The 27,400-nt window shown below is 47.4% G+C and overlaps 1 protein-coding gene across 4 annotated transcripts in view; it reads left to right on the forward strand.

The window, feature by feature from the left end:
- Positions 1–7,474: 7,474 nt before the first annotated feature.
- The window catches only part of HS3ST4 (heparan sulfate-glucosamine 3-sulfotransferase 4), a 405,289-nt gene continuing 385,363 nt past the window's right edge, over positions 7,475–27,400 (forward strand). Inside the window, exons 1-2 of one of the 4 annotated variants that reach the window (XM_064592870.1) lie at positions 7,475–8,906; positions 9,623–9,720. In XM_064592870.1, coding sequence (XP_064448940.1) covers positions 8,173–8,906; positions 9,623–9,720 — 832 coding nt within the window. In that variant the 5' untranslated portion in view covers positions 7,475–8,172. The remainder of the gene's footprint in view (positions 8,907–9,622; positions 9,721–27,400) is intronic. The other 3 variants (XM_064592871.1, XM_054507565.2, XM_045875190.3) reach the window with 3 other exon arrangements.

Raw genomic sequence — 27,400 nt, forward strand, 5'->3', positions numbered from 1 at the left:
GGTACTTTATTATTCTTTCTTGTCTTATTGCATTAACTGGGAACCCCAGTGTAATGTTGAACAGAAGCCGTGATGGAAGGTACACTTGTCTTGGTCCTGTCTTTCAAGGGCTTACTTCTACTATTTCATTATGTTTCATTATAATGTTTGCTGCAGGCTTTTGGCAGATACCCCTTTTCTCTGAGGGAAGCTACCTTCCATTTAGTTTGCTAAATGTATTTAAAATGAATGAGGTGGGTGAGATGTCGCACATACTAAAAATAATCCTCTTGCTTTACCTGGTGTAATCCAATTCTCCTTTTAAATATGGATTGAAATGTCACTTCCTCTGTAAAGTCTTCTTTACAGGCTTTGCAGGCTAGCCAAGGTGCTCCAGCAATGGGCTCTAAAGCCCTCTATATTTTTTTCTCTTTCACTACTTGCCTCACTTGATTACACTTGCTTGTATCATTGTTTCCGCCTTCAAGAGGACAGGGATCTTACTTTCTGTCTCACTCCTCCCTCCAAGTCTCATCCAGAATATACTAGCTCATTCAGAATGACAACTGAGAGTGAACTCACGAATGAAGCAAAAAGAGCAAGAGATTTAATGAAATTGAACAGAGCAGGATCAGATGTCCCAACACTCGCCCAGACAAAGATTTGTGTAGGGTGTATGTCCATAAAATTACAGAAAGTCCCATGAGAGATATAAAAGAAGACAGAATGCATGGAGATTCACTTCCTAAATTTCTGGATGGGAAAATTCCAACATTGTGGGTTTATTATATAACTTTGGAGTCTCAGACTGTTGGGAAGTAAGTAGTGCTGAGAAAATGAAGAAAAAAAATAAAGTTAGATCCTTGTGTAAAACTGCATACCGGAATACCTATCAGATGGCTTACAATTTAAATGTAGAAAATAAAACCAAAAATGTACTAGAAGAAAATGTAGATGAACATTTACATGGGGCACACCATCTTCTATCAAAGGTAAACACTGTAACGGAAATAATTGGGAGTCTGAGCACATAAAAATGAAACACACACATAATCAAAAACAGTAAAGGCAAGTTACCAGTAAAGGCAAACTGGTGACCCAATAATTGAAAGATATATGATAGAGAAAAAAAAATATGGCGTCCTTGATACATAAGAGGTTTTCATGACTCAGTAAGAAGTAGGAACCAAGCATAAGAAAACTGGTAAACATAAAAAATGAATGCCCCCAGGGTGTGTGCTCATGCTCGGCAAGAACATGAAGGGGGAGAGAGGAGTGTCCCCACTGGATAGATTTGTCTGTTTTTCTGGTGGATCTGGGAAAGAGGAGGTGGGAAAGGATGCTGGTATGCTTATGTAATTCCTGCCAGAGGAGGACACTGGTATAATAACTAGTTTTTCTCTTTTCTTACATCATCTTGACTTTGTCTCTCTTTTTTCCCTACTGGATGCGTTGGTCCTAGGATTAGGTTTACAATTACAGAGCAGGAAACAGGGATGATTGCCAAGCAAGAAATTGTAACTCTGTTTCTTTTCTTTTTTTTAAGATTTTATTTATTTATTTGACAGAGAGACAGCGAGAGCAGGAACACAAGCAGGGGGAGTGGGAGAGGGAGAAGCAGGCTTCCTGCCGAGCAGGGAGCCCGATGCGGGGCTCGATCCCAGGAGGAATCATGACCCGAGCCGAAGGCGCCCAGGCGCCCCTGTAACTATGTTTCTATCCTTTATGTCAGATTTGCTAGGGGCAGGGTGGGGCAGGATGTGCCTTCAACCCAGCCGGCAAAATGGGATGGGGCTCCCAGTGAGTAGTAGCAACTATATAGCCTGATGTGAAAGGCTGCCTTCTGTTTCTGCACCTGTGTGACCGTGCTCCACGTGAATAGGAGCGCACTGAGGAGAGGTACTTGCCAGACGAGTATGGCTGCCGGCAATCTAGACCAGCCCGGGGGCCCAATCTAATGTCCCTTCCAAAGGTGGGAAAGTGTGGGTATAAATAGAGGATAAGGGAATGCATGACTGCGTCATATAATGAGGGAAATCAATATTACATTAACACCTTAAAGAGGCTCAGAGCAAGAGATGCTGTTGTCCCTTTGTTCAGTGATATCAGATTCCTGAAAGGAGAGAGGCGGTCTATTGCTGAGGCCACTTCTGCTTCGGGAAACTGACAATGGAAACCTGCAAGAGGGAGGGGCCTCATCCTGGGAGACTTTTTCATACCTGTGGTAATGGACGGAATGGTTATTAATGACTGAACGGGATTCTATATGTGCCAGTATCTTTTGACTTTTATGATCGTTCTGCTGTAAGGGGTCTGTGTTGAAAGACCAGGTGGTGCACTGTGATAACAAGAAACATGTATCTGGTCTGCGACCTGGGTGCTGGCACAGAGCTCCTAAAACCCTTGGAATTTCCTGTGGTCAGAGCATTAAAGATCTCTTTTGTTGTGTTAATGAAGTGACTTTGGGAAAGCCCATAGGTAACCTAAGGATGGGGCCTGGTTGCCAGGGGAACCCACCTTTGACAAAAGGGCTGGAACTTTCAGTAAACCACTCCCCCTTCCCGCCCCCAAACTTCCTGGGCAGAAAGAGGGGCTGCAGGTTGAACTGATCACTAATGGCCAGTGAGTGGATCAACCAGGACTATGGAATGAAGCCTCCATAAAAACCCCAAAAGGGTTTGGAGAGCTTCCTTCTGGGTTGGTGATCATGTGGAGGGGCTAGAGATTGGCATTCCCAGAGAGGGCATGGAAGCTTCTCACCCTTTCCCTATACTTTGCCCTACACATCTCTCTGGCTGTTCCTGAATTATATACTTTTATAATAAACTAGTAGTCTAGTGAGTAAAATGTTTCTCTGGGTTCTGTAAGCTGCTCTAGCAAATTAATTGAGTCTGAGGAGAGGGGTCTTGGGAACCTCTGACTTACAGCCAGTGGGTCATAAGCAAGGTGACAACCTGGACTTGACCTTGGCATCTGCTGTGGGAGCAATCTTGTGGCCCCTAACCTGTGGGATCTGGCTATCCCTGGATACACAGTATCAGAACTGAGTTGATTGTAGGACACCCAGCTGGTGGCCGAAACCTGGTTGTTGGTGTGGGACCCTCTCCCTAACCCCAACATACACCAGAATTGGTACCAGAGCCTATTTACAAACCATGAAAGATCTATGTCTTAGCGTGGGTTACCATAACAAAATACCACAGCGGGTGACTTGAAGGACAGACATGTATTTTCTCACTGTTCTGGGGCCTGGAGGTCTGAGATGAGGGTGCCAGCATGTTCAGGTTGAGGTGAGGACTCTTCCTGGTTGTCTTCACCTGCTGGGGTATATGAAAAAACAGAGATAACTCTTCAACTTCTTATGAGGCCACAATCCTATCTGGTCAGGGTTCTGCCATCATGACCTCGTTTTAACCTTAATTACTTACCAAAGACCTGATCTCTGGCCATGGTCACATTGGGGGTTAGGGTCTTAACATATGATTTTTGGGGAGACACAATTCAGTCCTTAGCAGTAAAGAAGCAGCACATAAATATAAACAAATGTTTGGCATTTATCTTTTATCATTTCCTTTCTTCCCGACTTTACTCTCTTGCTCTTTTTTTTAGCTTCTTGAGTTGAACATGTAGCTCATCTGTTTTTAATTTTTCTTCTTTTTGGAGAAGTATATTGAAGATATAATCTTTCATATTGCTTAATTCCATCTGCCAGATTTTGCTGTTTCAGCTCTAAGTATTTCCTGATTTCCCATGTGAGATCCTTTCCAATGCAAGCTTCCATAAGGTCATGGCATCATTATTTTTTAATCTTTTGCTCTTTTTATAAGTATATAATGTTCCTCTTTGTTACCACGTTGGTTTTGTCTGGAGATTTACCTCCGGATTGCTACCGATATACTTTTTATTGACAGGTAAAAGCCAAAATGGGGAAATCTATTTGCTAGATATGAGACAAGAGTTCTGTCTCTACTGTCCTGGTGCCATCCATTCACTCTGTGAAAGGGAGTTCTAATATTGGCTTACTGAAGTCATTCTGCTCAACAGCAGAGGAAATGAGTGGTATGTACGTTTTCATCATTGAGATCAGCTAGGTTGTGCTGTGTTCACAACGAAGCCCCAAGTCTCAGGAGCTGAGAACAACCGAGGTTTATTTCTTGATCAGGCTACATGTCATCAGGGGCTGGAATGACCCTAACCTTGCTCAGTGTGGAGGATCGAGTCGATGGTAGTTGAGAGAGGCTCCATCCAATTTCTTGAACAATTGCCAGGGGAAAACACACTGACTGTCCCTGGTGAATCTCGCACAGTCTGCCAAAGCTTCTGCCTAAAACATACCACTTCACTTCTGCTCAAGCTTCATCAGCCAGAGTGCCACACAGTGGGACCTAACTTCAAGGAGTCAAGAGAATAGATTTCTCTTGTGGGCCACAGGAGAGCTGACTACATTCCAAAGCCAACTTTTGCTTCTTGTTGGTTTGTTGATTTTTGTTTTGTGAGTTATTATATATCCTTCTAGTAAGTTTCTTTTTCTTTTTTAAGAAGATTTTTATATATTTATTTGAGAGAGAGAGTGCATGTGCACAGGAGCGGGGGGGGGGGTTGCCGTGGGAGAGGGACAAGCAGACTCCCCACTGAACGGGGAGCCCCATGATATGGGGCTCCATCCCAGGACCCCTGAGATCATGACCTGAGCCCAAGACGGATGCTTAACCAACTGAGCCACCCAGGTGCTCCTAGTAAATTTCTTTAATAAAAGACCAAACCAAGCTGAAGTTAGCCAGCGTTAGTTTCTATTGCTTAAAAAAAAAAAAAAGCTACAGAAGGCATTGGACTTGGCATTATATACGCGACTGAGCAGATTAGGAAGGTGAACTTCAGTTTACACATTGGGCTGGTTTGAAGGAAGGGCACACACATATTTTTCAAGGATGAGATTTCAAGAAGCAAGGCATGGCAGGAGCCAATGTTTAGATCCAAATAATGATTGGGAGCCACCACAGGCCAGGCAAAGCCAGGTATTTTTGCATATGCGATCTAAGTCAATTTAATTCTTTATGAAAACAATTCGAGGTGAGTCTTATTATCCATGATTTATATCTGCAGACACTGAGGCTCAGAGAGGTGAAATGACCTGCCCAAAAGCCACGTAGCCAGCGAAGGACAGCTTCACTTTGACTCTCTCATCTGAGCATACAGAGGTGAAACAGAACCGTGCAAGGTGTATGCTTGGAGAGCGGGTACTGTTTGGTTTGGCAGGACGGTGAGTTACATGAAGGGTGGGAGGGGACCTTGAGTACAAAGGTAAAGAGGTTTGAGTTTATTGGTTAGGCAGTGAGAGAGAGGTTTTGAGCCATAGAGGGCATTAGCAGAGCTATGATTGATTGATTGATCTGCTATTGGTGTCTGGGATGTTTGGAAATGAGGCACCCGCAGACCTGGAGACCAGCTGGAGGAATATTCTAAAAACTCTGAGAAGCCTGAATGAGCATGGGTGTTGGCAGTGGAAACAGAAAAAAAAAAATCTTATCCAGTCTCCAGACCCATTGGGAATTGCTGAATGAAGTCTGAGTTCTCCCTATGTAGGTGGCTCCTACTTTTCATTATAGGTTTCTCAAAAATTTGCTCCCAGAAAAAGCCTGGATCAGGAGTGGGAAAAAAATAGGCAACTGCCTAAGTAAGAAGTCTACAAAACTCCTTCCCCCCAGACCACCTCTTCCCCATCAGTTATGGGACCTAACATTTCACCAGTGGCTTTTATTCTGTCAAGAGTCTCTTACTCATGTGTGACTATTTGGGGACAAGAGGCAGAAGGGATGCTGGCAAGTTTCCTCATTGGCAGTGCCCAGGCAAGTAAGAGAAAGGTGTGGGGACAATCTGCTATTTCAACAGAAATCTCATACCCAGATTTTATGGGGGCAGGAGGGGTGTGGGGGGGAGGGAAGCCCTCAACTTAAAATATTGCAACCAGTTTAAATTTCTTAATATCACTCTGCTGGCCACACCCAGCTCTCCGTTTGTCATCTCTGGGTTCAATTTTAAAGCCATTGGATCAAAACCTTTCCAAATTGGAGAAGTGCATGTGTAGTAAAGCTAGATACAGAGCAGGTTCATGTGGATTGTTGAGGGGGTGCATGGAGAAATGTGGGCTCCAGGCACAGAGAGCCCTGGGCCAGATGCCGGGTGTCCTGGTACCTGGGCATTGAAAGGAAGATGGGCCATGGCGGTGGCAAAATTTGCTACAACTGGGGCCTCCTGGCTGACCACCCAGAACCAGGCTCAGAGTGGAAAGAGGGATGGGCCAAGCATGTGTTTCTTTCTGCTCCAGTTGGCCTCATCCCATTAACATTACAGTAATGCAGTTGTGTGGTGTTTGAAAATAGTTACAGGGAATGATTTACAGGACACCAGACTCTGCATTTCAGAGGTCTCCAGTGTACCATAAAAAATATATTATAAAGGAATAATCTTTATCTGAACTAAAGCTGCAGTGAAGGAAACTCATGTCCAGCTGAGAGCAGCAGTGAGCTTTTGTTCACTCAGGGAAAAGTCCGTGTTCTTCATCTTATTTGATTAACATTTTTCCCCCCTCTTTGGCACTAGGTATCTAGTTAATATTTAGACATTATATACATTTTCTTTCAACTGTTGTTCCTATTATGTGATCAAACAAAACCAGAGATGCCAACCACATCAGCCTGCCCAGGGAAAGCCATCCCACGAGGCACCCAACTGTGGCTAGCAGGGTAAACAGGACTCACACGGGAGCCAGAGCCTGGGAGAGCCTGGCCCGAGGGGTGTGCCGGCCCAGCCCCTGTCCCCAGGAAGCAGAGTTCGCTAGAGTGCCTCAGTTTATCACTCTGCCTCTTCCTCCCATTCCCGCTACCTCCCCGAGCAAAACGCAACGGGAAGCAGTGTCTAGTTTTGAATCTTCCAGAGCCTTCTGATGTTTACCATTCCCCCCAGGAGAGGGAGGTGAGGGATGGCAGTCTCTCTGCAAAGAAAATACACTTTAAAAAATTCAATGAAGCGATGCACAGACACCCTGCAACCCAACTTGTCTCTGCTTATTAGGTGTTCAGAGCGATGATGGGCTCAAGTCTATTTCAGTCCAGAGAAATCTGAACTCCTTTAGTGGCGCAGGTGTACCTGTGATTAAGGGTGTCGGGTAGGGGACAGCCTCCTCTTTTGGAGCAGGAAGCACAGTCACCAGTGGCGGGACAGTCGCAAAAGCTCTGGGGCTGTGATACCTGGGGGCTTGTGTCAAAACTCCACCCACCAGGAGCTCCAGGGTAAGATGGGGAGGCTGGAAAGATGGAAGTTTGAAGGGGAAAACAGTTACAGAGAAGAAATCATTCCCGGGCCCCCGGCAGGAGGATATCCGGGGTGAGAGAAGGGCGGGTCAGGGATGGGCCGAGTTGGCCTGGAGTCCCAGGGGAAAAGGGGAAGCGACAGCTCGCCGTCCTCGGGCCCCCAGCTCCCCGGTGCGCGGCACCGTCTCCGTGTCGCTAAAAGTATCGGGAGAGGGATGGAGAGCGCAGCGTCCCAGGCTCCCCGGGGAGGAGAAGCACGCGGGGCTGGGCGGGGCCCGCCTCCAGTGCTTGAGTGTCGAGTGCGGGGGGGCACGATCTCCGCTCTCCCGGGCGCCCCAGCCCCAGCGCACGCCTCCGCTTCCGCGCCCCCCTCCGCAGGCGCGCGCGAGGCGCACTCCCCCTCCCTCGGCGGCGCGGGGCGCGCGCCCGGCCCCCCCCCTCCTCCCCTCCGCGCCTCTCGGCTCTCCCGGCAGAAAGTTAGCAGCGGGGAAGGAACTCGGGGCTGCAACAGCGCGCGGCGGCGGCGGCAGAGGCTGAAGCAGGAGCCGCGGCGGAGCCGGGGAAGCGGGGGCGCTGCAGACGGAGCAGGTGCAGCCGGCGGGTCCGCGCGCCCCCCTCGGTCCCCTTGACAGAGGCTGAGGGGGGGTGGTGGGGGGCCGCCCGGACTCCGCGGGAAGAGTGGGGAGGGGGGCCATGCGGCCGGGCTCCCCCCCGGCGCAGCGGGACAGCGGCCAGGGCCGGGGGCGCAGCGGCGTCGCTTCATGCAGCCGGGGCGGCTGGGCAGCGGCGGCGGCGGCGGCGGCGGCGGCGGGGGCGGCGGCTGAAACCATGTCCGGGCAGCGCCGGGGGCCGCCGCCGCCGCCGCCGCGAGCCGGGAGCCGCGATGGCCCCGTGGCCCGCACCTCCTCCGCCTCCGCCTCCGCCTCCACCTCTCGCCGCGCCGCCGCCGCCCGGCGTCTCTGCTAAGGGGCCGCCGGCGCGCAAGCTGCTTTTTATGTGCACCTTGTCCCTGTCCGTCACCTACCTGTGCTACAGCCTCCTGGGCGGCTCGGGCTCCCTGCAGTTCCCCCTGGCGCTGCAGGAGCCGCCGGGCGCCGCCGCCGAGCCCCCACCGAGCCCGCCGCCACCCTCTCTGCCGCCTCCCCCCGTGCGCCTCGGCGCCCCCTCGCAGCCGCCCGCGCCGCCGCCGCCGGACAACGCGAGCCGCGGGGAGCCGCCCGAGCCCCCCAAACGGCCCGCCGCCCCCGGGGCCGACGGCTGGGGGCTGGCGAGCGGCGGCGGGGGCGCCCGGGACGCCTGGCTCCGGACCCCGCTGGCCCCCGGCGAGATGATCACGGCGCAGAGCGCGCCGCTGGAGAGGGAAGCGCAGGAGTCCAGCACCACCGACGAGGAGCTCGCAGGCCGGAGAGCGGCCAACGGGAGCAGCGAGAGGGGCGGCGCCGCGAGCACCCCGGACTATGGGGAGAAGAAGCTGCCACAGGCGCTTATCATTGGGGTCAAGAAAGGAGGGACCCGCGCGCTGCTGGAGGCGATCCGAGTCCACCCGGACGTGCGGGCGGTGGGCGTTGAGCCGCACTTCTTCGACAGGAACTACGAAAAGGGGCTGGAGTGGTACAGGTAGGACCCTGGGCTCGGCGGGATGGGATGGACGCACCGGAGACCCGGCGCGAGCCGCCGCTTTCCGGGCCCTTGGACACCCAGGCGCCGCCGTCCCGAGAGCCCTTAAGCCCCAATGGGGGCTCTGCCAACCCTGGCGGGGCCGCTCGGGGGGAGCGGCGGAGAGGGCTGGACTCTGGCCAAGGGTCACTTTATTTCAGGACGAGGGGTGGAGGTGTCGCCTTGCTTCTGTCTGCCTCCGGTTTCTCATCCGGGGAGATTCCTTCTGAATCTGCCCAGCTCCTAGCCTGGGAATCCCCAGCCTTCGTGCCCGCGGGGTGTTTCCTAGCCCGGGCTCTGGCGGGGCTCTGGGCTTCTGCGTTGGGGACGCCAAGGAGCGAAGCAGGGTAGCTAGATGGCTCTAGGGGCTTTGAGATCCCCTGGAATCTCTCCAAGTCGCCCTGAAACGCATTTGCGTGGCTGGAATCCAACTTTAGTATTCTCAGGTTAGAGCAAAATGAACAGGCAACAGTTAAAAAGATGATGCTGGCAAGTTCTGGCTTTCTAGTAAAGACCGGGGATGCCCCCCATCTCCAGAACTTTATATCCCCCTTGGCTGAATGAACCCTGGGTTGGTTCTGCCTCGGCAGCATCAGTGTCTACATGACAGTTGGTGCCCTAAGAGTTTCTGTGCACTGCACCCGTGCCCTTTCTAACCCGTGCCTCCTTCGCAACAGATTGGAGCTTCTGGCTTGTGAAATGTTCACCTCTCTCCTTTTCCACCCTCTGCCCGTGGTGAGAGAAAGGGAGAAGAGGAGTAGAAAGTTCGGTGCAGGTAAAATAAATTAATAATCCAGCTTTCTTGCCAGCCATAGCATTTAACTCCATACTGGTGCAGATTCCAAAAACAAACCTCCTTTGCTCCCCTCCCTTCCTTCCGTTTTAGATCTCTCTGGAAAACAGATCTGGATGGCTGGCCCCATCTCTGTTGCATCTCAGTAATTAATTGCAATTGTCAAACAGAAACACAGGCTTTGTCAGCTAAAGTGATGTTATCATCTTAACAGAGCCAATAGGTAAAATACGAGGATTGTTTCCTGACAAGTTCCCTTCGTGTTGAAGAGATGTGCTTTCTAAGTTTAAATTACAGCCTGGGAAAAGTTTTAGAAATAGCTTAACTTAAGAAATAGATAATAAATGGGTGTATTGTGATTGACTTCTTCCACTTTAAAAAATGTGCCTTATGCTTTCAAAGCTTGAGAGAAGTACATTCCACCACATTAAACTGAAACAGCAAATGTGTCTGTTAATGTCTTGTCTGTTTCAGCAGCGAAATCTAATTGCAATATTTTAGGAGGCTTCAAACAACCCCTTCCTATCAAAACATAAAACAGCAAATGCCTAATTTAACTGGAAAAATCAGTCTTTATAACATCACGAGCCATGGCTCCCAGTTTGCGATTATAATTAAAAAGGTGTTAGGATGATTAATGCAACAACAGCAATATAGAGAAGGGGTATGATGTCTTGGGAGGGTTTCAGTTGTTTAACTGTTGATTATGGGGATGTTCTGGTTTCTGCTGTGAGGTAGCCTTGGCCCTACGAGGGTAACAGTGGCTTTTTCAATTCTAATTTTAAAGCTGTGTATCTCAGGAGAAGTGCCAAGTACCCTTCTGGGGGAGAGCGAGGCATAAAGATCACATCTTTCCAACATGTGTTCGGGTTGCTTTGTAGCAGCTGGAAATAGAGAAGGGACTGTTTTATTCAGATGCCTTAAAGTTTGATGAAGGGTTCGTGGTGGAATGCGTGTCAGGAGGTCCCACTGGTGGGGCTGGAGAATTTTCTGAATGAGAGGACAGGAGATGCCAGATTTTCTTAATCTTCTTTCATGCCGAGGGCTGGGAAGAGGAGGCATGGAGACAGGCATGACAGGGCTGTGGAAGGTTCTAGCCTAGCACTGTGGTACCCCGGCCGTCCCTCATGTGGTCTTTGGGGCTGAGTGTGAATATTTGGTACCCATCCACAGAACTGTTATACTGAAGACATGTGGGCAGATTCCCTTGATCCTCACTTAACAGGACCATGGGATTTCTCTGTGGCCTCCCCATCCTTGACCCCAGTGTCTCAGCCACGGCAGATCCTTGTAGTGCTTATAGGTGCCGACTGCAAGTGCTGGAGAATAATCTATGTAACACAGAGAGTATCAGTAGCCCCCCAAGCCTGGCTGCTGAGAAGACTTCTAGAAACCCCTTTGGCCCATGGGAGTATGCTGAGGCTGCTTGGATACCTCTCCAGCCTTACGAGGGACAGCAGTGCTTTGAGGGTATTTGTGGGATTTTCACGGGCTCTCTCTTCAGGCTCCTGTCTCTCCCCTGGAGGAAGAGGGGATGACATCCTCATTATATTGTAGAAAAGGAAACGGTGGCATCAGTTCAAACCAGTAAAGGAAAGCCTTCCTCTTATTTCCCTGCTCCAACTGCATCTTATAAATGGCGGCATCTGTGCTTGAATGTGCTTGAATGGCCACGCTTCCTCCCCATCCGCGGAGTAGTCAATGCAAAATCTTCCACTCGCCAGAGGAGAGGGCCACAGATGAATGAAAGGTTTTGATTCTCTACCCCACTTGTTTTCTTTCCCTTTTTCTTGTCGAGGTGCTCCTGCGAGAGCCTAATTCTGCAAGTGTTTCTGGGGTCTGCTGTTATCAGCCAGAGGGAGAAGTGAGAATTCGGGGGCAGCTCCCGGCAGCATTGTTTTGGGCTTTCATCCTATCCCAGCGGAGCAGCCTTGGGAGTTTTTTTCCCTCCGTGTCACTCCAGCCTTGTCTAAATCCGCGTTTTGCTTTCTCCTGTGCTGTTGATCTAATGTGATTTAAAAACACATTTGAGATTGGAACGCGTGCCTCAGATTTCAGGGCAAGATAGACTAATGGATTAGGATGGGAGTGTTAAAACTATGGGAGAAGCAAGCCTCCCTTGGTGGATTGACCCAGGCCCATGACTCCTAAGTGTGTGTGTGGGGGGGGTAGACTTGACCCTCTTCTCCTCACCCCTCCAAACCAGTAAAATAAAAGGGCTAAGCCCCAAGGCACCTTCCAGAACCGACTACTCCAAGCCTTCTGGGCAGAGACCTTATACTCTTCTAAGGGGTGGGACCTGGCAGCCGCGGCAGAACTCATCCAAGTGACAGGGCTGCCTTGCGGTGTGACCTCCCGCATGGCTTACAGACTGTGCAGCAACCCTGACCTTGGCTTTGGAAACACCTCAGTCCCGGGGAGATGGGAAGGGAACCTCCATGGTTTCGGATGGTCTGCACTGCCAACAGTGAATACGCTCCTCCCATTGGCGAGGGGAAAATCACTCAGGAAGACCGTTCCCATAGTCATGCTTGTGCTACCCCCAGGAAGGTGGTCTGCAGCACTGTTTGTGCTGGGTATCTGGAGAATGAGGGAGGACGCCAGAAGGACACTGGCAGTTAGGGAATGCTTGTTCTTTATGGAGCCGGGCACTTCGTGGACGTCCTCTCATGTTTGAGTGTCATAATGAGGGTTGTGGATGACATAGCAGGCTTCGTGTTTTACAGGTGGCCCTTGGAGTGCACATGACTTGCTCAGGGTTGCTCAGCTGGTCAGTGGTTGAGCTGACCGCATCTATCCAGTTTCACAATACTGGTTTCTTGGTTTCTTCCTTTGTATCCCACCACCACACACAAAACACTAGCAAGATGTTTTCCTTCCTTCCTTCTTACATTTAACCAACATTTTAATAATATCTTACCATGGACCCAGAACTGTTGTAAGGACAGGGGATAAAGTGGTGACTAAGCACTTTGTGCTCCTGAAACTGACATTGAAGTGGTGGGCAGGGGAGACAGGAAACAGTCTTTCTTGTTACCTTTTTCGTGTGGCTACTAGAAAATGTACCATCATGCTGGTGACTCACATTAGATTTTCACTGGGCAGGGCTCCTAGTGGAGCAGTGCTTTTTAAGCTTTAAACGTGCACGCGTCACCTGGGATGTTGTGAACATGTAGGATTCTGATTCAGCAGGTCTGCGGAAGGCCCTGAGAGTCTGCCTTTCTAACTTCTAGGTGCTGCAGATGCTGCTGATCTCTGGACCTCACTTTGAGTAGCAGGGGTCTAGAGAGAAATTAGTGTGTGCGTGTGTGTGTGCACGCCTAGGTTATTTTAAATCAAATGACTAGGGAAACTTCCCTGTGAGGGTGAAGTAAATGAAGTGAAAGAATAAGAGTCTGCCAGGTAGAGATCTGGTTAGAGTGGTTTCCAATAGCGGGAATGGCAGATGCAAAGGCCCTGAGGCAGAAACAAGCCTCGTGGCTTTATAAAGGGTTCTTTCAGTATTCCTAAAGCATAGTGTTTGTAGCTGGACAAAACTGGGTTCAAAATCTGGTTTTACAACTTACTGGTTGAATAATTTTGGGTAGATAACTGACTTAATATCACTCATTTTCAGTTTGTTTATCTGCGAATAATTCCTTCCTCGCAGGATTGTTGGGGAGAATAAATGAAGTAATAAAGGTGAATGTATTCCCCGCCCCCCCCAATGAGTATCTTAGAGCAGAAATCCAAATGGACCCAACTCCTGTTTTTTTTTTTTTTTTAATTTCTCAAATCATTTTGGTCTCCTCTGCTTTACCTTTGATCACAGCTGTCCTAATATTGGCTGAAGAGTCTCCTATTGGGGATGTTTTTGGGAAAAGTCTAATAATGATTGGCTTTGCAGTCTACATCTGCCTGACTTTAAACCAAGGGGCACCAACTCGGAAACCCAGTGAAATAGACGAGGGGAGAAACCGGGGGCACTTCTCCATCTGCAGGTCTCAGCCACTGCTCTGTTCCAGCTACCCTTTTCTGTGTGCAAATGTTAACCACATCCTCCACTTGGTAGGAGAAATTGGAAATCCAGGCTTTGATGTGAAATCTCTTGGTTTTTAACTTTGGCAAACCCGATTAAAATTTCTTAAAAGCCTTGTGTGGGCCAGCACTGTGGGACAAACAAAATACATCTGTGGGCTGGATACAGCCAGCTGGCTACCAGTTTGTGACCTCTGGTTTAAACTCATTTCAGAAAGTAACTGGCATAGCCAGACCCTTTGCACTTGCCAGAATTGTGGCTTACATGTGCTATTTTAGTTTCCATTTTTTCCCCCTTTACAGATTTTGCAACAGCAAGGGGGGGGGGGGGAATACCTCCCAGATATATTGCAACAATAACAAAAGGAGCTGGAGATAAATAGGAACACTGAGGCAGAAATAGACAATTCACAAATACATTTCCCTTTTGTTCTCAGTGAACATTTTTTTGAAGGTGGGACAACTCTTCAGTTGTTCACTCATTAATCAGGAGCGCGAATGTGATCCATATATATATAATAAGTTGCACCTATAAAATAGATTCCGGTCAGGTGGGTTCAGTAAGACCCAAGAGATGAAAATAATTGGGTTCTAGCTTTTGCTCTGCCACATTACTAGTTGTATTGGACCTCAGGTTACTTGGTCTGTTTCTTTCTTTTTAAAAAAATTCTGTTTCTTAGATAATGAGACTATATTGTCTCCAGAGGTCCATTCAGTGACACACTTGGGTTCTAGAACAGACTTCTGTGTTAGACTTTTCGGAGTGAGGAAACTAGTAGGGGAGAAGCAACATTGTTTGGAGCATGTTCTTATTGGTCTCAGAGCCAGAAGCCACTGTGTCTTCCTGGTGTGACCACCAGGCCTCAGTTTCTTTATCTGCAGAATGGGCTCAGTATTACTTCCCTTCCAAGGGATTATGCGATGATGAAATGAGTTTGTGATGGAGGACATCGCTCTCTCCTACTTTCCTCTCTTTCTCTTTCTTCATTTCCCCCTTGCCTTTCTTCTTCATTTTCCCTGCCCATCAGTACTGAAGGTCCTAAAAAGAAAGCTGTAATGCAGTTTTCATTTGAATACAGCCTTTTATTTCAAGATTATGTCTGAATGAGGGATTTCAAACCCTGAAGCAGCTCTTAAGTAGCTCTCCAGAGAATAATCAAAACCGGATTCCAGAAGTTGGTCTATTGTAACTGGAGTTGAAGGAGAAGAGTCTGATTTCATGAAGTAGTTGTAGCCAGAATTCTCCACCAAGGGGCTGAGGTAGGGAAATGGGCTGGCACTCTGGGCTTGCGCACTGACATTTTCTTGAACCTACGGTAGGAATTGTTGCTGCTTGGCCTGGATAGCTACAGAGGCATTTAGAATGCCAAGGGCCTGCTTGCCTTCAATTTTTCTGCAGGGCAGAAAGCATTTGAGAAGGCAGGACTGTTCAAGAAGACCCCCGCCAAACTCCCTGGGCTTGAGATTTGGCTCCTTTCACTGGTTTTTTCAGCTCTCATGACATGACTTAGTTATTTTTATTTTTGTAGATCACACCAGTCGTTTTTACTTTTAAATTGAGTCAGGAGAGAGGACTTGAGATTTTAGGTGAATGAGAGATGGCTAGTGTTGTATGGTAGGAAGTTTTAAAGGTTTTGGTTTTGCATAATGGATGATATCTCTGCGACTGATTGAACTGCCGCCCTGTTAAAGTAATCTCTTGATTCCATTGGTTTCTGCGGTTTAACAGGCTCCTTTATAACTGTCTTGGGAATTTCAGTCGGAAATTATAATTCACTAAGGGAGTCTTTTAGCCCATCTTGCCATTAATTAAAATCAGGCGGTTTTTTTGTTTTTGTTTTAACACTCACTAGTTAGGATCGCCTCCCTTTAAAAATTTTTTTTTACCTTTATTTAAGATTGTACAAAGCATATTCATGGGGAAACAAAACAACACATGAGTTAGTGTTTTTTTGGTTGCAAATAATAGAAATGATCTTAAACTATTATACATAGAAAAGGTAATTTACTGGCTTATGTAATTGGGAAATGTAGGGGGTAATGACTTCAGGAACAGCTGGATCCAGGGGCTCAAATGATATCACTAGGTCTCTGTCTCTTTCCATCCTTTGGCATGGTTTTCTCGACCTTGCTTCATTCTCGGATAGGTTGTCTCACCACATTTTAGCCAAGATGGTGGTAAGCAGCTACCCTAGACAAACATATTTATGTTTATCAGTTCTTTTGGAAATCATTTTTCTTAAAGAATTTCTATAAGAAATTCCTGGAGTTGTGTTTGGCCCAGGTTGGGTCATATACCTGTTCTTAAAGCAGTCATGGTGTAGTACTCCAATTAGACCAGGGGGTGATGAGGTCACCCCTTTGGGTTGGAATAGTGGTGGGAGCAAGGAAGCAGAGTTAGTCTCACTGAAACCATAGGGAACAATTTCCCCGTAAGAATGAGGTGCTCCAGGGTTCCGATGCTAGAAGAGGGGACCAGTTGAACCACATGCTTATTAAACATGTAAAGATCCAGTCTGGGACATGTACCTCATCTGAGTATTTTAATTTAGAAGGAGGTACAAAGGGTTAGTCTGGGGAGGTCCAGTGCCCTTGTTACTTTATTCATTCATTTATTTTTTATTTAAACATGTATTGATTATCAGCTATGTGCTGGGGTCAAACATGAATCAGTCATGGCCAGTGATCTGAGAGAACTTATAAAATAGGGAAATGGACAAGTAAATAATTACATTACAAGGTAATAAAAGCTCTGACAAAATGGGATTTATTCCAGGAATGGAAGGATGATTCAATCTTGGGCGATCTAACAATGTGATTGACTCTTACTATGAGCAAATGAGAAAAATCCTGTGATTCACTTTATGGATGCTAAAAACAGAGCTGATAACATTAAATATTCCTGATTTTTAGAACACCTGCTGATAAAATAGGATCTTCCCCAAAGCCAACATCATCTTTAATGGTGTAACACTAAAAACATTCCCATTAAATTCACTTCCTTGTTGGGGGGGTGCTCTGCTTTATATCCTCAATTCACGGATGGTTGGACTGTGCCGAGGTATGGATTAACTGTTGGATTGGTGTAAATTAGTAGATGTAGATGCACGAAGGGGAAAAAACAAATCAGGGACAAGTAATGGCTGTTTTCAGTGGAACAGGGAGATGAAGGCTTGGGTGGGAAAGAAGGGCCGTAGTGGTGGTGGGAACGGCCACGCTCTGCTCTGGGCACCGTCTTCATTCAGTCTTCACAGGGACCATGGGACAGGGGTCCTGGTATCACCCACGTTTTCCAGGTGAGGGAAACTGAGGTGCACAGAGGTCAAGTAACTGGCTCAGGATGTGGAGTTGAGCTTCAGACCCAAGTCTTTGGCCCCAAACACACAGCATCTCCTTTAATTTGTCTCAAAGCTCTTTTCCCCGGAAGTGTTGTCCTTCCAGCCGCAGGGAGTGAATAATAATTGTGCACCTTTCCCTGCTAGACATTCTGGATCTCCTGTGTATGGATGGACTGGCCTGCCTACGGGACAGGCCGGGGCGGGGGCGGGTTCTGGTCCCAGCGACAAACTGGGGCAGTGGCTTCCTCTCTGTTCTGGGCCCAGCCTCATTCCTACTTGAAGAGCCTTTCTATTTGCTGTTCCCTGCACCAGAATACTCTGCCCCCAGACTCTAAACTGCCTGTGTCTCCTCATCCTTCAAATGTTGGCTTAAATTCCACCTCTTCAAAAAGACCTTTTCCAACTATCTGGTTTTGTAAAAACCTGTTTCTCCTTCTGAGAGTGTTCTGCTGTTTTATTTTCTTCACAAAATATATTGCTTTCCCAAATCATACGGATTACGCATCTCCCTCTTGCTGGAAGGGGGACTACAAGGGACCAGGGGTCCCGTCGGTCTTTTCCTTGACAGTGCCCAGATCAGTACTTGGCACACAGTAGTTGCTCCATAATGGTGGTCAATTAATCACTGATTTTGTTTTTTTTTTTTTTTTTTTAGAGGGAGTGGGGAGAGAGAGAGAGAGTGAGCACAGGGGAGGGGCAGAGGGAAAGGGAGCGAGAGACTCTCAAGCAGGTTCCGCGCCCATTGAGCCTGACGGGGGGCTCAGTCTCACAACCCTAAGATCATGACCCCGAGCTAAAATCAGGACACTTAACAGACTTAACAGAGTCACCCAGGCGCCCCAGTCACTGATTTTGAATCAATGAACTAATGAATGAAAGGATTACCCTCTATGTTCTGTTTGCTTGCAAAACTTCAGGCTTCGGAAAAGAAATAACACATTTCTTGGGAACCCTGGCTAAGAATTGTTCTAGACTCTTTCACAATACTATCTTTGCAAGACTATTTTGGGTGCAAGAAAGAGAAACCCACTCAACCCAGCTCTGTGGGCTAGACAGTCTCCCCAAAAGGTTCCCTCCAGCACACAACACTATCTATGTATTCCTCACAGTAGCCTCATGAAGTAGATTCTTCCTCATCCCACTTTTGCCAATAAAGAGAGTCGGACTTCAAGGGCGCCTGGGTGGCTCAGTCGTTAAGCGTCTGCCTTCAGCTCAGGTCATGATCTCAGGATCCTGGGATCGAGCCCCGCATCAGGCTCTCTGTTCCGCGGGAAGCCTGCTTCTCCCTCTCCCACCCCCCCTGCTTGTGTTCCCTCTCTCACTGTGTCTCTGTCAAATAAATAAATAAAATCTCAAAAAAAAAAAAAAAGTCGGACTTCAGAAGGGCAAGTGACTGAGTCACATGGCGGGTTGTCACAAGCCAGGTGACAACGTTTTAGAAGAGCTTGGATTCTTTCTTTCTTTTTTTAAAAGATTTTTTATTTATTTATTTGACACAGAGTGAGCAAGCGAGAGAGAGAGACAGAGAGCAAGCACAAGCAGGGGGAATGGCAGGCAGGGGAGAAGCAGGCTTCCTGCTGAGCAAGGAGCCTGATGCGGGGCTTGATCCCAGGACCCTGGGATCATGACCCGAGCTGAAGGCAGCCACCCAACCGACTGAGCCACCCAGGTGCCTGAGCTTGGATTATTTCTGATGGACCATTATGTTCTGAGAGTAGTTTCAATTATGTTTCTCTAGATGCATTATCAGAACGACGTGTCGTTTAATAATCAAAGGGTTACGGGGAGGCCCTGTGTTTGGTTGTTACTCACTCTAGGTGCAGATACACCTTTCCCTGTGTGTCCAGGGTAAGGCTTCTGCAGGGCTTTCAAGGTTTGGGTGTCCCTGGAGCCGAGGAAATTGGAGGCTGACTACCTGAGTGCCTCTGTCACAGGATGCTCTGACTCTTTGGAGCTGTGTGGTGTTGTGAAATAGAAAGCTGAACCTGGAATTAGAAATTCAGGACTTGAGTCTGATTTATGTGTCGACCTTGCTTGATGTGCATGGACGCATAATTAGCCTCCAAGCCTTTGTTTCCTCATCTCTAAAATGGGAATCACGACCTCTAAGAATGCCACAGTGATTTTGCGAGGATGGAATAGTGATGATGTGCTGGGATCTGCGTGGTCTACACATGTTCGTTGTTATTAATCTGTGCACGTTTTCATGAATTCCCCCAGGTAATTGGTTTTTTGGGATGTTGCACTCCAGGGAGTACCTGAAATACAGGACATTCTTATCATAAAGTTAGGCTAAGTTTAATTTACAGAAACTGTTATGTAGCTCGGATATCAAACATTGGTTAGGACGGACTGCATCAAGATCCCCAGAATTCCTGGAGAATATCACTCTGCATTACTCTTACCTGCCCATCATCCTTTTATACTGAAAAACCATAAAAAAGCTATATTTAGGGCACATTGGCTTCTTAGGATTGCCCCGCAGTTGGTGACCTTTGGAAGTGCCCAGAAGATTCTCTCTGTTTTCTCTCAGTTGACCTATCATCTCATTTTCTTGTGCACTCTGTCTGCATTTCCTGGGTCGTCATAATTCCCTTCCCACCTTCTGGCTGTAGGAGTAGCCTGCGTTCTAACCTGTAAAAGGCAGAATATGTCCCCCTCCCCAGAAATGTCCTTGTCCTAATCTCCGGAATGTGTGACTATGCTAGATTGTGTGGCAAAGGGGAATTAGGTTGCAGGTGGAATTGTGGTTGCTAAATGGCTTACCTCGAATGGGGATCATCCCAGATTGTCTGGATGGGCCAGCGTAATCACAAGGATCCTTTCAAGTGGAGGAGGGAGGCAGAGGAAGAGAACTTGGGGAACTCAGACTGCTCTTGTTGGCTTTGAAGATAGAGGAAGCAGCCACAAGCCAAGGAATTCAGGCAGTTTCTAGAAGCGAGGGAAAAGGGAAGGCAATTGATTCTTCCCTAAGGCTTCCAGAAGGAATGCAGCCTGATGATGCTTTAATGTGAGCCCATGGAGACCCATTTCTGACTTCTGACTTCCAGAACCATGAAGCCAGTCCACTCGTGGTCATTCGTTAATGCAGGAGTACGCTCTCCTCGGACATCTCTGGCAACCACCTTCTCGTTTCTTTTCTTCCCTTGCTTTTTTCTCCTTTTCTGGAAAATAATCACCTTTGGGGCTCTTCTAGGTCTCTCGCCAAACAGCAGCATCGATGTAACCATCCACTGTTTGCAGATGGTCGCTCTACTAGTTAGGGTAAAGATGAAAGTGCTGGAGCACGGAGACCTCAACACACAGTGGCTTAAATACCATAGACGACTTGTCTCCTACATAGTGAAAGCTGATACTCAAAGTTTGTAGCAGTCAGTGCTGCCTGGCGACCGGTCCCTCGGAGGGAACCTAAGCTGAGAACAGTGAGTTCAGGGGGTGCAGGTTGTATGTATTTGCACAGCATGGACACGCCAACCAGTGTCCATTGCTGGGACGGCCGTGCTCCCCGAGGTCATTCAGAGACGCAAGTTCTGTTCCTTCCGTCTTATTGCTCTACCATCCCCCAGGGAGTTCATTAGACATGCAGACTCTTAGATCTACCGTCCCCCAGGGAGTTCATTAGGCATGCAGACTCTTAGATCCCCGTCCCATCCTTTCTGAAGCAGAATTTGCATTTTAAGAACATACTTGGGTAATGATTATGCACAAAGGCTGAGAAACAGGGCCTTGGAGTAAAGTTTTTCAACCTTAGCACTGCTGACGTCTTGCGCCAGGAAAGTCTTCACCGCGGGGACTGCCCTGGGCATTGTAGGGTGATTGGAGCCTCTCTGGCCTCTGCCCCTTAGAGGCCAGTAGTTAGTCCCTCACCCTCAGTTTTAGCAGCTAAGTCCAGTCATTGCCAAGTGTCCCGTGGGTGTTGCGGGCTGGGGGGTGGGGGGCCTGTGGGGCTCAACACCGTCTCTGATTGAAAACCCCTGCCCTGGAGGGTTTTTCTCTTCTGCATGATCAGAGCTACCTTGCACCCAGCAGTAAGGCAGGGTGCAGAGGTCCAGGACGGCATTTCTGCTTGAGCCGCTGAAGCAGAAGTGACATCCGTAACTTGCGCTCACATTCTGTTGGCGAGAATTTGGTTGCACGGCCACATCCAGCCGCAGAGCAGTCTGGGGACCCTATTGGGTGTCTCTGTGCCCGAGAAGGAGGAGAGAAGGGATCTGGGGGACAGTCGGCTGGCTGCTAAGGTAACTAACGCAAGAATTCACTCTTCCTGTATCTCCTTTTATTCTGTCTTCTAGCCAGAGGTGAATCTGGTTGGAAGGGGGAAGTGAATTGATACAAATAAATTGGATTTTTTTTTTTTTTTTGTAGTTGGAATACCAAACTATTTTAGGAGATCAGAGGAAATTTTAGATGAACACATAAAATTTAGCTGGTTCTCTGAGAGCGTATTTTGATATTGAGAGTTTGGTGTCGTGGCCCCTGGATGGTGCAGTTAAGCATCCGACTCTTGGTTTCGGCTCATGTTGTGATCTCAGGGTCCTGAGATCGAGCCCTGCATCAGGCTCTACAAGTCTGCTTATCCCTCTCCCTCTGTTCCCCTCTCTCCCATGCTCTCTCTCAATCTCTCCAATAAATAAATAAAAATATCTAAAAAAAAATTTGCCAAGAAAAATATTGTAGAGTTGAAAATGTAAATACTAAAATTAAAAAAAAAAAAAGTAGTGTCCTCTAAACTTCAGTCATGAGTATTACTCTTGCAAGGTTTTTTTTGGCCATATAGAGGTACTTGACTATATTGATCTTTTTACAAGAAAAGTAATAATTTAAAAAATATTTGTAAAGACCATATCATTATTATAAATGTGTTTGATGAGGTGGAGATATACATACATATATACACATTTATCTATGTATGTACCTACATATGTGTGTATTTATCTATGTAACTATGTGTATTTATGTACATATGTATGTCTCTGTTTTTTTCTTGAGCAGGGGGAGGGGCAAAGGGAGAGGGAGAGAGAGAATCTTAAGCAGGCTCCACACCCAGCCCAGATCCTGATGCGGGGCTTGATCCCAGGATCCTGAGATCATGATCTGAGCGAAATCAGGCGTCAGACACTTAGCCGACTGAGCCCCCCAGGAGCCCCTGTTATCTATGTGTGTATGTATCTGTATCTGTGTATCTGGTACCGCCTGTTTTGGTACCACCCTCCCCCTCCCCATGCTGCTGACATAGACTCCTGCTCTTGTCCCTGCTGACGTTCTTGCCCCTCTGTAGTCTGCTCTTCACATAGTTAACTATAGTAAGTAATCCTTTTAGAACATAAATCAGACTGTATCACTCTTGTACTTTAAATTTCCAATGGCTTCTTGTCAACCTAGAAATTTTAAGTCGTGACTGTAATTCAAGGACCCTACAGAATCAGACCCCTGCTCACCTTTCCAGCCACATTTATTTGCCTCCTCTTGTTGCTCCTCTGCTTGAGCCACGCTAGGCTCCCAAGAAGCAAAACATGGGCCTGCCTCAGGGCCTTTGCACTTGTTTCTCCGGCCACCTGTATTGCTTTTCCTTACATAATTTGTATGGGTTGTGTCCTTTCTTCATTTGATCCTTCTGCTCCTCTGCCTCCTCCTCAACCTGGCCTTTTCCCGGACTACTGGGACTCATCTTATGCACCCCTACAGGTGAAAACTCCACTCACTGGAAAATGCTGGTATATATAGTATTGCCCTTAATATTTATCTGCATTACAGAGTTACTCCACCCCTACCCAGATTTCTGGTGTCTTAATTTCCTGGTTCTTCATTCCCCCATTCTGGAGGAAAGATCTAATATTGATCTGGTGCCACAGACGACCTTGACATTGCTGGGGTCAATTTAAAAGATGTTTCTGAAACTCTCAGCTATTCCTCTTATTTAAGCACACTGCCACTAGGTAGTGGTTACAAAACAGGCTGAGCCCCAAAGTAAGGTATGTCTTGAGATCAAAGGTGTGAGTGGCTCCTTGCTCCTTCCAACCTGGGTTAACCCTGCATACTTGCCCTTATAAAATAAGAAGCTTTATAGAAGGTTCACTCTCAGGGCACCTGGGTGGCTCAGTCGGTTAAGCGTCTGCCTTCAGCTCAGGTCATGATCCCAGGGTCCTGGGATCGAGCTCTGCATCGGGCTCCCTGCTCAGTGGGGAGCCTGCTTCTGCCGCTCCCCCTGCTAGTGCTCTCTCTCTCTCTGTCAAGTAAATAAATAAAATCTTAAAAAAAAATTAGGGCTTAAACATTGTCTCTGGATCTCTCAGGTCCAGCGACCGGTCCTCATTGCCAGAGATGGGGTGAGGCTTGAGGCACTGCCTATCTGGAGGAGAAGTGGGAGTCCGTTCCCCTGGGGGCACAGAGTTGGAGATGTGGGCGTTTTCCCAGGGCAAAACCAGGATGAGGGTATCAAGGAAGGGAAATGGATGCTCACTTATGCCAAAACACCAGATGTCTGTTTCGAGACTCTTTTGTTCAAATGTAATCTTTCACCAAAGTACAACCGAATAAAACAGGCGCACTGAGAGTTCTGCTGGCTTGCGTGGAGATGGGAGCCCTGGGTCCTGTTCTGGGTCTTTCTATCAAGGTGGAGCCAGAGTGGCTCAGATCTCCCTCCCCTAGCTGGAAGATTCTGCATCTCTTCGTTCTAAAAATTAAAAAATAATTTTTTTAAGCAGGCTCCACATGGAGCCCAACATGGGGTTCGAACTCACAACCCTGAGATCAAGACCTGCGCTGAGATCAAGAGTTGGGCACTCAACCAACTGAGCCACCCAGGTGCCCTGACTCTACATCTCTTCTTTAACACAGAAAGAAAGGAAGGAAGGAAGGCAAAGATAGAGAAGAGGGAAAACAAGACAAGAAACTTGTCTCTGTACCTAAGTTGAGTGAAATCCTGAAAAAAATATCGAAAGAACCTGCCCCTCAGAAATCACTAATTACTTATTTACAATATTTTCTATTTCTGTCACTCCCTTAACAACTCCTAGCAGCTGCCTGGGAAAATTTAAAGGGACTGTCTGTCTTACATGAGAATTCTTCAAATAGCAAATGAAATTGTTTAGTTGACACGAAGTCTTCTGCTCAGATTCACTTCAAAAAGAGAGAGAGAAGTGATTTGGCATTTGATCAATCTTAACATAACTAGACAGCCCAGAATTTCTGGAACAGCCCTGATTCTAGGTCATTTTACTCTTTTCATTTAAGGTAAATTTCTGCGAGGGACACCTGGGTGGCTTAGTTGGTTAAGCGTCTGCCTTCGGCTCAGGTCATGATCCCAGAGTCCTGGGATCGAGTCCCACATTGGGCTCCCTGCTCAGCGGGGAGCCTGCTTCTCCCTCTCCCTCTGTCTGCCGCTCCCACTGCTTGTGCTTCTCTTTCTCTGCGGAAAAAAAAAAAAAAAAAGGTAAAGGCCTGTGATATGGGATGAAGTGTGATTTAATTTTCATGCTTTTGGTAGACTTTTTATGAAAGTAAGTCCACATTTTGGGAAGAAAAATTCTTTTGTCAGATCTAGCATCTTGACACTTTGTTTGAAAATGGGTGCCTTGTGTATTGTCTGGGGAAATCTCACTAGTGCATTAGTGGGGCTTGCTTATGAGTTAAAATGGTATCCCGAAGGATCTTTTTGAAGGTTCCTCAGCAGAGATTCCTTGGAAACTTGGGGACCCGGAGCTTCTGAAGCCCCAGGGTCAGTTATGAGGTCCAGGGCAGTTTTAGGGGTGACTCTGGAATTTTGCGCCTGCCTCCCAACTTTCCCTGACACTGTCCGAGTCCCCTTTTGGCCGTAGCGTCCCTCCCCGTGTCCTGGGAGTGGGAGCCTGGCTCTTCCCTCACTTTGCCCCAAAAGAAGCTCCCGGGGCCTTTTTCTCTTTCAGGGTTTGCCTGCTGGACGGGAAAGAGATGGGGACAAGTAAGGAGGAGAAACAGAAATACTTCCCTGCTGGTCAGCCAGCCTCAGCCGGGCACATCTATACGAACATTTGTTTACAGAAAGACCATTCTCTTCCAGATTTCTTGTGACTTATTTTAAGATTCTGAAGACTTCTGACAAATTCTGTTTTTTGAGAAACAGACAAAATTGAAACACGAATAGATTATGCAGGAAGTTCACTTCGGTGATGTCTCTTTCCAGCAGCTGTGCTTTGGCATACTAACCGTAGCTAACTTCCTCTGGGGGTTTCTACGATGAAAAGAGAACCCTAGTGCATCCCTGTTCCCCTCATTATCTTACTGAATCCCCACCACAACCCCCACCACAACCCACAAAAAGGCATGCGTTCTTTTTTGTTATTGTTGTTAGAGTTTTAAATTTTTATTTATTTTTTTGAAGTGTAGTTAACATACAGTGTTAAATTAGTTTCTGGTGTACCACGTAATGATTCAACATTTCTATACGTTCCTCAGTGCTCATCAAGATAAGTGTACTCTTAATCCCTGTCACCTGTTTCATAAATCCCCTGCCTGCTGCCCCTCTGGTGAGCATCACTTTGTTCTCTGTAGTTAAGAGTCTGCTTTTTCGTTCATCCCTTTTTTTCTGCATTTGTTCTTTTGTTTCTTAAATTCCACGTATATGGAAATCCTGTGGCATTTGTCTTTCTCTGACTTATATCACTTAGCATTATACTCTCTAGCTCCATCCACGTCATTGCAAATGGCCAGATCTCATTCTTTTGATGGCTGAGTAATATTCCATTGTATATATATATACCACCTCTTTATCCATTTATCTATCGATGGTTTGCTTCCATATCTCGGCTATTGTAAATAATGCTGCAATAAACATAAGGACGAATCTGTCTTTTCAAGTTAGTGCTTTTGTTGTCTTTGAGCAAAATACCCAGCAGTGAAATTACTGGATCATACAGTAATTCTGTTTTTAATTTTGTGAGGAACCTCCGCGCTGTCTTCCCCAGTGGCTGCACCAGTGCGCATTCCCACCAATGGTGCATGAGAGTTCTTTTCCTCCACATCCTTGCCAGCATTTGTTGTTTCTTGTCTTTTTGATTCTAGCCCTTCTGACAGGTGTGAGGTGAAACCCCCTTGTGGTTTTGATTTGCATTTCCCCGAGGATGAACGATGTTGAGCAGAAGGTGTGCTTTCCCGAAGCCACATGCCGTGCTCCCTCTCAGAGAGGAGATGCTGAGACATTGTTGCGTCCACATCTATGCGGAGTCCAGCTGCCTCCCGTGTCTGTCTGCAGACAGAGCTGTGATTCTCTGGGAACCACTCTGGCAGCCAAATTCCCCACGTCTGCATCTTGGAGAATAGCTCTCGTTGTCGCCTTTCGAGGCTGTTTGGGAAATAAACCTACATCTCCTAATGCTGTGAAAGACTGTTGATAATGTCTACCTACTAGAGTTTGGTTTACAGGTCTCAGCACTTTGCATAACTTCAGAGAGAGATATTGATTTTTCCAGGCTGCTGTGAGCTGGCAGCTTCCGAGACCCGGTGACTCAGCTACCCCTTCTCGATGTGGGGCAGCCGAGGTATGAGGATTGCCTTGGGCTGTATGTTTTTTTAAAAAGAGAGGGAGAACAAAAAAAAATCCCTTTAGCCTAGGCTATTTCAAGGCAGCATGAGGGCTGGAAAGCGTCTCTTCTCTGTCATCATACTTCTGACCCGCTGCCCTGGTATGTGATGTCCCTGCGGGGAGGGGCTGGTGACATCATGGCCACATTCTTGCTCCTGATGAGGAATTTTGTTCCCCCCTGAGGTTGGCAACCGCCTTTGGAAACCCTTTTCATGAAAGGTCCGTTGGCTCGAATTTTGGTAATCCTATCACTCCCTAGTTACAAAGCTCTGTGACATGAACACCCCCGGTCTTTATAAGATGCATGCCAGGGGCACCTGGCTGGCTCAGTTGGTTAAGCGTCTGCCTTCTGCTTAGGTCATGATCTCGGGGTCCTGGGATCGAGCCCTGCGTCAGGCTCCCTGCTTAGCAGGGAGCCTGCTTCTCTCTCTCCCTCTGCCCCTCCCCCTGCTTGTGCTCTCTCTCTCTCTCTTTCTCTCTCTCAAATAAATAAAAATCTTAAAAAAAAAAAAAATAAAGTGCAAGCCCGCTGACATGGAACAGAAGAATGCTGAAGCCTGGCTCCTTTTTTCTTATCCCCCAGCTATACCTTATGAATCACACCTATGGAATTTCCTCCTGTCCTGCCAGCGGGCACCTGCTGTTCCTGGGGCTCTGCCCTTCTTCACGTTTGTAAGAAACATCATGGTGCCATGGATTGAATGCTTGTTATGCCAAGAGCTTTCATATACCATCTCCGCAAATAACA

Source organism: Mirounga angustirostris, unplaced genomic scaffold (assembly GCF_029215605.1).
Source record: "Mirounga angustirostris isolate CCGP_5_RB_7025 unplaced genomic scaffold, mMirAng1.0.hap1 SCAF_5, whole genome shotgun sequence".
Lineage (NCBI taxonomy): Eukaryota > Metazoa > Chordata > Mammalia > Carnivora > Phocidae > Mirounga > Mirounga angustirostris.